General features: G+C 45.9%; 2 protein-coding genes across 2 annotated transcripts in view; both read right to left on the bottom strand.

Annotated features, from left to right (window-relative positions):
* The window catches only part of MYO1C (myosin IC), a 156742-nt gene extending 156356 nt beyond the window's left edge, over positions 1-386 (bottom strand). Inside the window, exon 1 of the mRNA XM_068111088.2 lies at positions 172-386. The gene's annotated coding sequence lies outside the window, so the exon portion shown is untranslated. The remainder of the gene's footprint in view (positions 1-171) is intronic.
* Positions 387-3508: 3122 nt separating this feature from the next.
* The window catches only part of AACS (acetoacetyl-CoA synthetase), a 71020-nt gene continuing 61222 nt past the window's right edge, over positions 3509-13306 (bottom strand). The window contains exons 15-19 of the mRNA XM_078773880.1: positions 11270-11339; positions 11063-11121; positions 6261-6463; positions 4398-5910; positions 3509-4347 (exon numbers count right to left, since the gene is read on the bottom strand). Of these exons, the coding sequence (XP_078630006.1) occupies positions 5773-5910; positions 6261-6463; positions 11063-11121; positions 11270-11339 (470 nt within the window). The 3' untranslated portion in view covers positions 3509-4347; positions 4398-5772. The remainder of the gene's footprint in view (positions 4348-4397; positions 5911-6260; positions 6464-11062; positions 11122-11269; positions 11340-13306) is intronic.

Raw genomic sequence — 13306 nt, 5'->3', positions numbered from 1 at the left:
CCCTTCCGTTCCGCCCAGGTAGGTACACCCCCCACAAACAACACTTTGAGCACAACCAGGTAGCACACACAATAAAAAAGAAGTTATAAGACCGAAACCGTTTTGAATTTTATCAAGGAATGATTTTTTATTACATTTTAAGATTATATACTCGGTACACCACTGACTCACCTTCCGTGTCCGCCTCACAAGCTGCACTCAAACTGTTAAAGAAGCAGAGTCTTCTTCTTCTCTCTCGCTTCACGCTCAATGGAAGCTCTGTGGGAGATGTGGAGCCTTTCCCACTTCGTTCACTCCGAGCTTGACGCCAGTTTTCCGAGGAACTCGGGAGTCTCGCAGAGGGAGTGTTAAAGCGGGGTTCCCCACTTCCAGAGCCAAGCGAACGAGGGGCCACGCCTCGCCAAGCGGAAATGACGTACGTGGATATTTAAGCCTCACTGGGGATTCCCTGTTGTTTGCCAAACCACGTTCGTGATTTCCCGACGGATGACCTTGCGATCCCAAACCACCGCTTTTTGCACGCCTGTTCCCTCTTTTAGAGGAAGAAGAAGAAGAAGAAGAGGAAGAATAAGAGGCAGAAGAAGAATTTTTTTTCTATTTTATTGCTGGTTTGCATCATCGCTGGGAGTACGGTCGTGCCACTGATGCGGTGCCCCTGCTGGTTATGGCAGGAATTTGTTGGAGGTGCCGGCGATAACTCGCCTACACTCATGGGTCGGTTCAGTTTCGGTACATTTTCTACCCTGCGATGTAAATGGTAAAAACAGGCACAATTTACCGAATTCTTAACCCTTCGGATACGAGGAAGTTCGAGGTGTTCCGTTAACAAGCATCCAGCCGTTTCGAAGGGAGTGCTTAAGCCACTTGGCGAGCGCTCTACAAGTACAAGAAACCTGGTAAGTGAACACATCCATGTAATGCATGATACTCACATTTTCATAATTTCTACAAAGTAATTTGTAAATATATTGTAACTAAATTTGTGTTACCTTGCCTGACTGAATGAAATTCTTCTTCTTCTTCCAAAGTTGATCGGTCTTGTTCAAAAATAAATAATGCACCAGGCCACACTGCATACCAGTGAGGTACCCGTGCTACGCTCACGGGCTACATTCAAACAGACAACACGGAAACGGCGAATGGCAAAAACCATGAACAAATAAATTCCACATCCCTGTGCCACCTTCGGTCGAACGTCAGCCATGGACAGCCGGTTCGTGAAGGACTTTGGGCAAAACACTTACGGAGGATGCCCATTGCCCAGTCGGCAACTGGCTTTGGTTTGGAGGCCAGCTTGTAAATGCGCTGAATGTTTCCATATGCTGTCGAAGGAGAAACTACAAATGCCGAATCCGCGAATCTCACGGGTGGAAATCCTCGTCAATTCCTCACTCTGCTTTAAATTCAATCTCTCAATATTTTCATTCCAACCGGCATCTTTCCAATCACAATTAATACTACTAGCGCGCCTCATCACACATCGTTTCAGAGGGATGGCATATTCGACCATTTCGGTGTCATCAGGGCCATTTGGGTCTTATGTTTCCTCTGGGTCTTTAAGAGTCTTTGGGGTATTTAAGGATATTTTGGGTCTAAAGGGTCTTTGGTGTCGTCAGGGGCCTTTGGGTCTTGTGTTTCCTCTGGGTCTTTAAGAGTCTTTGGGGTATTTTGGTTATTTGGGGTATTTAGGGATATTTTGGGTCTAAAGGGTCTTTGGGGTCTTCAGGGTGTTTTGAGTATTCAGGGTGTTTTGGGTCTTCAGGGTCTTTTTGAGCCTCTGGGCCTTCAAAGGTATTTTGGGTCTTCAGGGTGTTTGGAGTCTTCAGGGTCTTCAGGGGTCTTAAGGGAATTAAAGGGTTGTCAAAGGTCTGAGGGGTCTCAGCAGTCTAAACGTAATTAAGAGGGTTAATTAAGAGGGTGTTAATTTTATTTGAAGAAGAAGAAGACGTTTTCGTCGCACATAAACAAACAAACATACATAACGACATAAACCATGTACGTTTGCTCCATTATAATAAGATAGCATTAATATAACAAAATACAATGTTACAAACACTCGTGAGGTAAACGAATAGTGACCGATCTGAAGTGATAACCAATACTGCCGAAACCGAGGAGAGAAAGGGCGGAGACGAAACACCTCGGCTGGATCGAAAATCAAAATCACAATTACATCGAAAAATTTATGGAACTTCCCACTGACGTGAGGATCGATAAATGTGACGTCATTCGGCTGAAATCTCAAAATCACAATTGTATTGAGATATCATCACCCCAGAGAATCTTCTTCATCGCGTGTATTTCCGGATTGGGAGCAGTTTCGCATCGATGGAATTCTCAAAATCATAATTCTATTGAGGAATTTATGAAACCTCCCACCGACCTTAGCACACCCGCTGGGAGCCCAGAACGTTCCACAAAAGGTTTGGCAGGCCGAGCCCCAAAACCGAGGGAGTAGTTTCGGGACAGACGGACGGACAGACAGTCCTGTTTTATAATATAGACAAAAGCTGCCTCATCATAACTAGAATATGAAGGCAAATGTCGATCACAACGCTGGAGCATTAACAACGCGCAGCCTTGCTAGAGTGTAGATTAGAGTAGATCTGAAAAAGAACGTTCTATATTCAAGTAGATCTCCATGCAGAACCTGTCTCCTCCATCTTCCAACAAATCATTGACATTATTAGAGGAATCTGCATATATTAGAGGAGAATGATTCATATTGTTCTATGAAATGATTCTATAGTTACCTCCACCACAGGTGAATGTAGGTTATGTTTTCACCCCTGTTTGTCTGTCCATGAGCACGACATCTCAAAAACCTAGTAACGGATTTGGACGAAACTTGGTGGACTGGGTGGCTGTGTGACAAGGAGGAACTGATCAGATTTTGGTGAAGATCCGGATATTAGAATTTCTCAAGTGATTCTTCACCATTGAGAAAAACCACCTTTAGAGGCCATTTTTCCCCGCAAAGCGGGGGTTGGCCTTTTTCGGGGACCGTGGTTGTTGTTGTTTTTTGGTCCCCTTTTTTAAGCAATGTTTTACGGCCGGATGCCCTTCCTGCCGCCAACCCTTTTTGTCGCCTTTTTACGACAAACAGGGAATTACCAGTGAACTGGTACTCAATTAGCCGACCTCGGAAGGTTGACAGGCTGAGTCAACCCCCCTGGCGTTAATTCAGCGATCGACCGGGATTCGAACCCAGGATCCGAGGATCCTAAGCCGGCACCCAAGCCGCAAGTCCAACACATTGAGAGATGGGGCCAAAAACAATACATAGCACAATATCTCAAAAGGTTATGGAGGAGTTATGACTAAACTTGGTGGATGAGTTGGTTAAGTGACAAGAACAAGTCGATTCGATTTTGGTTCAGGTCTGTATCCAGATTCGGCCTATCAGCGGATACAAAACTTAAACTCTTCAGCCTGGTGGAGGTTTGTGCTCTACCGAGTGCCCTTCTATTTTCTTCCTGTTGAACAATGCAAGCAGAGAAGCCAGCCGTTCCGTGTTAGAAGCAATTTATTTTACACATTTAAATTATAGATACATATATCATGTCACAAATGCTTTGCCTTCACATAATATAAATATTTAAAACTCAATCCTCCATATTCCCGATTAAACCCACCTCCCACACCACAACCATGTTCCTTACATCCTCCAACTGCACCCTTGTGATTTGAAGGGTATTTATGGATTATTTAACAGTAATTTTTTTTTTTTGGTGAAACTTCCTTCACCACACTTAATAAATCATGAAGGATACACCTTTCGTTATAAACGCTCCCCAATTGTTAACCACGTCTCATGAAACCACGCATCGAACCACGATCGTTTAACCGATGCAAATGATCGAGGAAGATATCGGCATTTTCTTGCCATATTATTCAAAGTTTCGAAAACTTATCTCAGTTCTTCAGTAAAAGTTTATAAAGGAAAAGCTGGATTTACCAAGTCGGTAGAGCTGAAGGTTCGGCGAGAATCCCACTCACTTTGTTCACGGCAGATGTTGAAGTGAAGAAGAAGGAACCACCTTTAGAGGCCACTTTTCCCCGCAGAGCAGGGTTTGGCCTTTTTCGGGCACCGTGGTCCCCTTTTTTGAAGCAGTGTTTTATGGCCGGATGCCCTTCCTGCCGCCAACCCTGTTAGTCGCCCCTTGCGATACACAGGGAATTACCAGTGAACTGGTACTCAATTTGCCGACCTCGGAAGGATGACGGGCTGAGTCAACCCCCCTGGCGTTAATTCAGCGATCGACCGGGTTTCGAACCCAGGATCCGAGGATCCCAAGCCGGCACCCTAACCGCTAAGCCAACACCAGGCTGAAGTGAAGAAGAAGCCTGAACAAAAAAGATTTTCAAGCTTCTTCTTCACTTCATGTGCTGTGAACAAGGTGAGTGATCGACCGGGATTCAAACCCAGGATCCTAGGATCCCAAGCCTGCACCCTAACCGCTAAGCCAACACCAGGCTGAAGTGAAGAAGTAGCCTGAACAAAAAATATTTTCAAGCTTCTTCTTCTTCACTTCATCTGCTGTGAACAAGGTGAGTGATCGACCAGGATTCAAACCCAGGATCCTAGGATCGCAAGCCGGCACCCTAACCGCGTAGCCAACACCAGGCTGAAGTGAAGAAGAAGCCTGAACAAAAAAATATTTTCAAGCTTCTTCTTCTTCACTTCATTGCTGTGAACAAGGTGAGTGGATTCTCGCCAAACCTTCAGCTCTACCGACTTGTGAGTCCAGTTTCTGCGGTTATAAACTTTTATCGATTTAATTTGACCGGATGAATCATAACAACCTGCGTCAATTTATCTCACTTCTCGTGTTAGCTCCGCCATATTTACCTCGTACTCTTTTACTCACAAAGCAAATCAAATTTCCATGGATTTTTTTTTTTACAAAAAAATCAACTGCAATCAAAGATTGTTGAATAGGAGGTCATAGATGGCGACGAGCGAAGATGATGACGTTCCCCGTGACAAACGAAGCAGATAGGACGTACGACTGCAATGACGAGTTTAAGTACAAATAGGAATACAGATAAATGTGAAGAAACAGAAACTGGAATGTAATGCAAGAGCGGTAGTGAAGATCAAGTTATTCCCACATACTCACTCCCCTCTCGGATTCCTAATTCCTATCAAAACCTGTTCCCCTTCTCCACTGACACTTCTCTTCCTTTGTCAATTTAGCTGCCACCGTCCCTCCTTGGTACAAAAAGTAACTAAAAGATGTTCCCTGAATGTATTCAGTACTTCAAGCCTAAGAAATACAAGTAGTGTGCAACAGGTACGCCGGCAATTTCCACCATATTGGGAGGTTGTGTCCTGCAAACACAGTGTGATGAATTGGGTACTAGCGCAAGGAGGCCGGTTTCAGGGATTCCGTGATCGCTAATTAAATAAAATTCATTCACAATGAAAATGACTGATAAATGAGACCACAAAGAGAGAAAATAATGGCTTTGGAGTCAAGTTTGAACCAAGCATGGCTGCGTGTGTGTGTCTGCAATCTGTGGCTCAGACACCGAGACTCTCATTGCAAAATGTGAAGTCGTTTGTAACGGTACAACACAAGGTGTTTCGGTGTACAACTGACTTCCTTGACTAAATCTGGGGTAAAAGGTTGTTGTGCTGCAGAAATTACATTAAGCGACTATAATAAATAAGAATTCGCCATGGAACTTTCCAGAAGACCCACGTCAAGTGATTTAGTGTTGCCCACGTAAAAGTATTTAAGATGTATCTGCTTCCGGGTCTCTCCCTCAATAACCATGGAGCTCTGGGAGGTTGGCGAAGAGAGAAAGAGATTCTGGATTAGTTAAGGTCCCAAGAAGTCGTGGTTTCTCTCCTTCGATAACTCTTCGTACAGCATTCTCAACCTTCTTTCCACTCACGGTGTACTTGGGATAGAGTGGTAGTAAAGAAGGCAGATGGGGAGGGATGCAACGGAAGTAGAATTAGTGCTTCAATGTCGATTCCTTTTTTAAATACGATTTAACCTGTAGTTTCCTCGTGTTATCCCGGAAAATAAATTCCTCTCGCCAAAAGAAAACTGCTCTCTCCTCAACTCTTCCCACTTCCATCCCAAGGTCAGCATCCAAAACTCAACTTACTTGGCTTTCCGCCCCGAGCTTCACGACTCTGGCCTTCCCCACAAGCTCAACAACTTCAGCCTCCTCTCCCGTCTCAAGCTAAACACATTCGCTCTTATCCCCAAAAACTCTAGCCCCGAATAAGCAAATTAGCATACCGGAATATCCTTTATCTCCAAAAGGACAGCAGGAACATGACGCGGGGAGAGGGAGTTGCGAATGGCTTGACGAAGCTTTGTGCAGAGTTCAGGGTTGAGCTTGTAGCCAGGAGATGGCTTGAGAAAGAGAACTGCTCTCTCCTCACCACTTTCGCTTCTCTGTGCCACACAGAGTGAATCTGATATTTCAGGAAAGACCTCAACTAGAGGTAGGAGGAGTGGGGTGGGGGCAGGGGGAAGTAGGAAGAAAAATAAGGCAATTATTCTTTGGATAATGAATGACAAGACAATCAAAATGGAATTGGATTGTTTTATTATATACAGTGCATTCAGAAAGTATTCAGACCCCTTCACTTTTTTCACATTTTGTTATGTTGCAGCCTTATGGTGAAATCGTTTAAATTCATTTTTTCCCTCATCAATCTACACTCAATACCCCATAATGACAAAGAGAAAACACGATTTTAGAAAGTTTTGCAAATTTATTACAAAGAAAAAACTGAAATATCACATTTACATAAGTATTCATACCATTTGCTATGACACTTGAAATTTAGCTCAGGTGCCTCCCATTTCTCTTGATCATCTTTGAGATGTTTCTACACCTTGATTGGAGTCCACCTGTGGTAAATTCAATTGATTGGACATGATTTGGAAAGGCACACACCTGTCTATATAAGGTCTCACAGCTGACAATGCATATCAGAGCAAAAACCAAGCCATGAGGTCGAAGGAACTGCCTGCAGAGCTCAGAGACAGGATTGTGTCGAGGCACAGATCTGGGGAAGCCTACAAAAAAATTTCTGCTGCATTGAAGGTTCCCATTGAAAGAGAGGTGTGATGTGATGGGGGTGAGTTGCTTGAAGGATGAAGTGGGACAAATCGTTGTCGACCCAGATGGAATTAAAGGAAGATGGAAAAGATATATGGAAATGCTGTTGAATACAGAGAATGAATGGGATGGCAACATAGAGAGTAACCCAGTTTTAGGACCGGCAGAGAAGATAACTGAGAAGGAAGTTGAGGAAGCGATAAAAGCAATGAAGAGTGGAAAAGCGGGAGGGCCGACGGGAGTTGTGGGAGATATGTTGAAGGCAGCAGGAAGTTGGGGTGTGAAGAGAATGACAGAGATCTGTAATCTGGTGGTGAAAGAAGGCCGCATTCCAATGGATTGGCAACTGAGTACCCTCGTCCCTCTATACAAGGGGAAAGGTGACCCTCTGGAGTGTGGCTCGTACCGAGCGATAAAGTTATTGGAGCATGGAATGAAGGTATTGGAAAGGGTGTTGGAGAGGAGGATAAGGAAGAAAGTGAAGATCGACGAAATGCAGTTTGGATTTATGCCAGGAAGAGGAACGACAGATGCGCTTTTCATTGTGAGGCAGTTGCAGGAGAAGTACATGGATAAGAGGAAGAAGTTGTTTTTTGGGTTTGTTGATTGAGGAAGTTAGGAGTGGAGGAATGGTTGATCAGAGTAGTGATGGCAATGTACAAAAGAGCACGCACAGCTGTAAGGACGAAGGACGGGAACAGTGGTGGGTTTGAGGTGAAGGTGGGAGTGCATCAGGGGTTGGTACTACGTCCACTACTATTTGTAGCTGTGATGGAGGTGCTGGCTCAGACCGTAAAGGAGGGTTTACCGTGGGAGTTGTTGTATGCAGATGATCTGGTGTTGATTGCGGAAAGTATGGATGGACTGAAGGAAAAGATGAACAAGTGGAAGGAATGTATGGAGACAAAAGGTCTGAAGGTGAATATCGGAAAGACAAAGGTGATGGCAAGTGGTAAAACATGTGGTGAGGTGGAAAGAACTGGGAAGTGGCCGTGTGCTGTGTGCAGGAAGGGTGTCGGAGTGAACTCCATTCAATGTACAATGTGTGCTGAGTGGGTTCATCAAAAATGTAGTGGTCTGAGAGGGTCATTAACCAGTGTGGCAGCTACATTCAAATGTAAGGTGTGCACAGAGGGAGCTGCAGATGGAGGAAATGTTGAGTTGGATCTTGGAGACGGTGTGAAGCTGGAAGGTGTGAAAACATTTTGCTACCTCGGAGACATGCTGAATGGAGAAGGTGGATCAGACTCGGCAACGGTTGCTCGAGTGAGATGTGCATGGAAGAAGTTTCGGGAACTGAGTGGCATGCTGATGAGGAGGAGAGTGTCGCTGAAGCTGAAGGGAAAGGTGTATGCTGCATGTGTGAGAAGTGTTATGATTTATGGGAGCGAGACATGGGTAATGAACGTAGAGCAGCAACGAAGGCTGGAAAGGGTGGAAATGCGAATGGTTCGATGGATGTGCGGAGTATCGTTGAGAGAGAGGAAGACAAATGATGAATTGCGAAAGATGATGGGAATATTGCCTGTGATTGATGCTGTGAAGAGGAACAGGTTGAGATGGTTTGGTCATGTATTGAGGAAGGATGAAAGTGACTGGTTGAGAAGAGTGATGGAAGTTAATGTAGAAGGAAGTAGAGGACGGGGAAGACCGAGAAAGACTTGGCTAAAGATGGTGGAAGAAGAAATGCGGGCAAGGGGGTTAACAAGGAGAGATGCAGAAAATAGGGCAAAATGGAGAAGATTGTCATGGGGACCGCAAGGCTAACCCCCGCTCTAGCAGGGAACATGGCCTTAAAATGCATGTTGTTGTGTTGTTGTATTGAAGGTTCCCAAGAGCACAGTGGCCTCCATAATTCTTAAATGGAAGAAGTTTGGAACAACCAGGACTCTTCCTAGAGCTGGCCGCCCGGCCAAACTGAGCAATCGGGGGAGAAGGGCCTTGTTAAGAGAGGTGACCAAGAACCCGATGGTCACTCTGGCTGAGCTCCAGAGATCCTGTGTGGAGATGGGAGAAACTTCCAGAAGGACAACCATCACTGCAACACTCCACCGATCTGGGCTTTATGGCAGAGTGGCCAGACGGAAGCCTCTCCTCAGTCAAAGGCACATGAAAGCCCGCTTGGAGTTTGCAAAAAAGCACCTAAAGGACTCTCAAACTGTGAGAAACAAGATTCTGTGTCTCAAGGACAAAATCCTTATTTTATCCAATAACAGCAGGATTGGATTATAAACGAGGAACGAACAACGTTTCCTGCTTCTCTCAACGGTGAATCTGAGATTTTTTTTCCAAATTCTCATCAATGAGCATCGACTGTCTGTTTCCGCAATATGAAAGGCAAATAAAGATCAAGTATACCCCATGGTAATTAAAGCACAGTTAAAGGCCAGCTAGCCCATTATAACGACGTCATATTTGCACCACAATGCTACCTACCCTCCTGGTCGCTCATGGTGCGGATTACATAGTAGCCCCAAGTAGGGAATCTTGGCCAGGGAACCGGAACATAATGGGTTCATTTTTTTTTTAAAGAAAGTGTAGGATTTTAAATGTCCACAACCTAAACACATCAAGCTGGTTTTACAGCCGTGTCCGAAGACCGGCATGCATCCCCTGCTGTCACTTTGTCAGAATATCCTTTTATTTTAAGCAAAATTTAACCGTGTCGGAGATCAAACACAAAGTAGACAGCACAGCTCAATGATCAACACCATACCAGCTGAGCTATACAAATATTGTGTCATACCAAGTTTTAACAAATAAATAAACAAACAAACAAACGTAATAGGCGTCCACAACCATCTTTGACACTGTGTTGTGGAACGTCGACCAAGGCCTTCACTTTTTTTTTTTCTACCCTCACCTTTTCACCTTTATTTGCTTTTAAATTCATTTTCTCCGAACCGCTTGACACGAAACTTTCAACATAAGAGTGCCTGCCAACCCAATGATATTTAAAAAAAAAAAAAATTACATGATTATTGAATGCAAAATGCAGCCGACAATCCACAAAGTCTATTTTCTGCATGCATGAGTTGCAGGGTGTTTAACATATCGGGAACAAACGGCCCCAACCTCACTTTGCTCGGCCTCAGCAGAATAAACTAGAGCTTCCAGGGAAGCAGAACTCAACTGAACTGACTGGACAACTTTAAAGTAGGTCAGTTGTCTGTACTAGATTTGACTTAAGATAGCAACCTACCTTGTGTGGTAAGAGTCTCACACACCAAGTTTGATCAAAGTCCATAAATATTTGTGGACGGTAAAGTCTTAACGTCGTTTCGGAGATGAAAACAATATGGCGGCCTATGGCGGCCATTTTGTGACGGATCGGGTTGGAATGCAATAGCAACCTACCTTGTGTGGTAAGGGCTAAACATTCTAAGTTTGATCAAAATCTGTTAATATTTGTGGACGCTAGAGTGTTAACGTCGTTTTCATGACCAAAAACAAAATGGTCGCCTAAGTCCGCCATTTTTCAATGGATCGGGCTGAAATGTAATACCAACCTGGTCCTTGGGGTAAGGATGCTGCATGTCAAGTTTGATCAGAATCGGTTGATATTTGTGGACACTGGAGTGTTAACGTCGAAAAGTTAACGGACGACAGACGACGACGACGACAGACGACAGACGCCGGACGCCGGAGGATTCAGTATGTGACGAACTCAACTGGACGGTCGTCCAGTTGAGTTAATAAATATAATCGGCCTGCTCGGTGTTCTCGGATTGGCCGGTTCAGTGTTCCCATCTGAACCGATGGTTTGTGATGCTGGATTGATGTGTTTTGTGCAGCGTTTGATTCGTGTGCGCGCTCTTCCATGAGCCTTGGACGCCGTATCAATACAAAATCAAAAATTGTTTTCCACCTATGAAGCAGTTTGCAATCAGTTAAAATTTCCAAGTGTTTCCTTGGATCCAATCAAATTGTTTACCGTTTACAGAACAAGACAGATGTTTTTACAATGTACCGATGTTGTATATTTCCGTGCTTCCAAAACGAACTCCACTTGGGTTCAAAGTTCCATCGCTGCCAAGAAGAAGGAAGAAAGGAACATCATGAAATGGAGGGAGGAGTGCAAAGCAGAAAGTACACCAGAGTGGTCAGGAGAAAAGATTGAAAATGGGGAAACAAAAAGCATTTCAATTTAAAATTCCATAAACATTTTTGCCAATACCTTCTTCCAAGCATAACGAGTGCTCCACTCTCCGGGTTTACTTTGCAGTAATCTCCGTGAGCCCAGATATCTGAACGACAGATAGTGATAAAATAATGGAGGAAATAAATGCAGATGTGTAATATTTTGTTAAGTACTGCCATACAGTTCAACACATCAGTGGGTTAAGAAGGGTTAAGAAGGGTTAAGAAGGGTTAAGAAGGGTTAAGAAGGGTTAAGAAGGGTTAAGAAGGTTTAAGAAGGGTTAAGAAGGGTGTGCATATCCCGAGTTGAAATGCTTTATCTTAATTGATAGAAAAGTATTTTTTGCTGGGAAACAACAACAACAAAAAACCAACAAATACATCATCAAGAAGTCGGGCGTGGGGAGTGTGGGGGGGAGAGGTGAGAGACTGAGGGAGAGAGACTGGAGGAGAGAGACTGGGGGAGAGACACTGGGGGAGAGAAACTGGGGGAGAGAAACTGGCGGAGAGAAACTGGGGGAGAGAAACTGGGGGAGAGAAACTGGGGGAGAGAAACTGGGGGAGAGAAACTGGGGGAGAGAGACTGGGGGAGAGAGACTGGGGGAGAGAGACTGGGGGAGAGAGACTGGGGGAGAGAGACTGGGGGAGAGAGACTGGGGGAGAGAAACTGGGGGAGAGAAACTGGGGGAGAGAAACTGGGGGAGAGAAACTGGGGGAGAGAAACTGGGGGAGAGAAACTGGGGGAGAGAAACTGGGGGAGAGAAACTGGGGGAGAGAAACTGGGGGAGAGAAACTGGGGGAGAGAAACTGGGGGAGAGAAACGGGGAGAGAAACTGGGAGAGAGAAACTGGGGGAGAGAAACTGGGGGAGAGAAACTGGGGGAGAGAAACTGGGGGAGAGAAACTGGGGGAGAGAAACTGGGGGAGAGAAACTGGGGGAGAGAGACTGGGGGAGAGAGACTGGGGGAGAGAGACTGGGGGAGAGAAACTGGGAGAGAGAAACTGGGAGAGAGAAACTGGGAGAGAGAAACTGGGGGAGAGAAACTGGGGGAGAGAAACTGGGGGAGAGAAACTGGGGGAGAGAAACTGGGGGAGAGAAACTGGGGGAGAGAAACTGGGGGAGAGAAACTGGGGGAGAGAAACTGGGGGAGAGAAACTGGGGGAGAGAAACTGGGGGAGAGAAACTGGGGGAGAGAAACTGGGGGAGAGAAACTGTGGGAGAGAAACTGGGGGAGAGAAACTGGGGGAGAGAAACTGGGGGAGAGAAACTGGGGGAGAGAAACTGGGGGAGAGGAATTGGGGGAGAGAAACTGGGGGAGAGGAATTGGGGGAGAGGAATTGGGGGAGAGGAATTGGGGGAGAGGAATTGGGGGAGAGGAATTGGGGGAGAGGAATTGGGGGAGAGAAACTGGGGGAGAGAAACTGGGGGAGAGAAACTGGGGGAGAGAAACTGGGGGAGGGAAACTGGGGGAGAGAAACTGGGGGAGAGAAACTGGGGGAGAGAAACTGGGGGAGAGAAACTGGGGGAGAGAAACTGGGGGAGAGAAACTGGGGGAGAGGAATTGGGGGAGAGAAACTGGGGGAGAGGAATTGGGGGAGAGGAATTGGGGGAGAGGAATTGGGGGAGAGAAACTGGGGGAGAGAAACTGGGGGAGAGAAACTGGGGGAGAGAAACTGGGGGAGAGAAACTGGGGGAGAGAGACTGGGGGAGAGAGACTGGGGGAGAGAGACTGGGGGAGAGAAACTGGGGAGAGAGAAACTGGGGGAGATGAATTGGCGGAGAGAAACTGGGGGAGAGAAACTGGGGGAGAGAAACTGGGGGAGAGAAACTGGGGGAGAGAAACTGGGGGAGAGAGCCTGGGGGAGAGAGACTGGGGGAGAGAGACTGGGGGAGAGAGACTGGGGGAGAGAGACTGGGGGAGAGAGACTGGGGGAGAGAGACTGGGGGAGAGAAACCGGGGGAGAGAAACCAAGGGAGAGAAACCAAGGGAGAGAAACCAAGGGAGAGAAACCAAGGGAGAGAAACCGGGGGAGAGAAGCCGGGGGAGAGAAACCGGGGGAGAGAAACCGGGGGA

The sequence above is a fragment of the Myxine glutinosa genome, chromosome 3 (genome assembly GCF_964187855.1).
Source record: "Myxine glutinosa chromosome 3, kmMyxGlut1.1, whole genome shotgun sequence".
Taxonomy (NCBI): domain Eukaryota; kingdom Metazoa; phylum Chordata; class Myxini; order Myxiniformes; family Myxinidae; genus Myxine; species Myxine glutinosa.
This window is presented reverse-complemented; position numbering and strand designations above follow the sequence as displayed.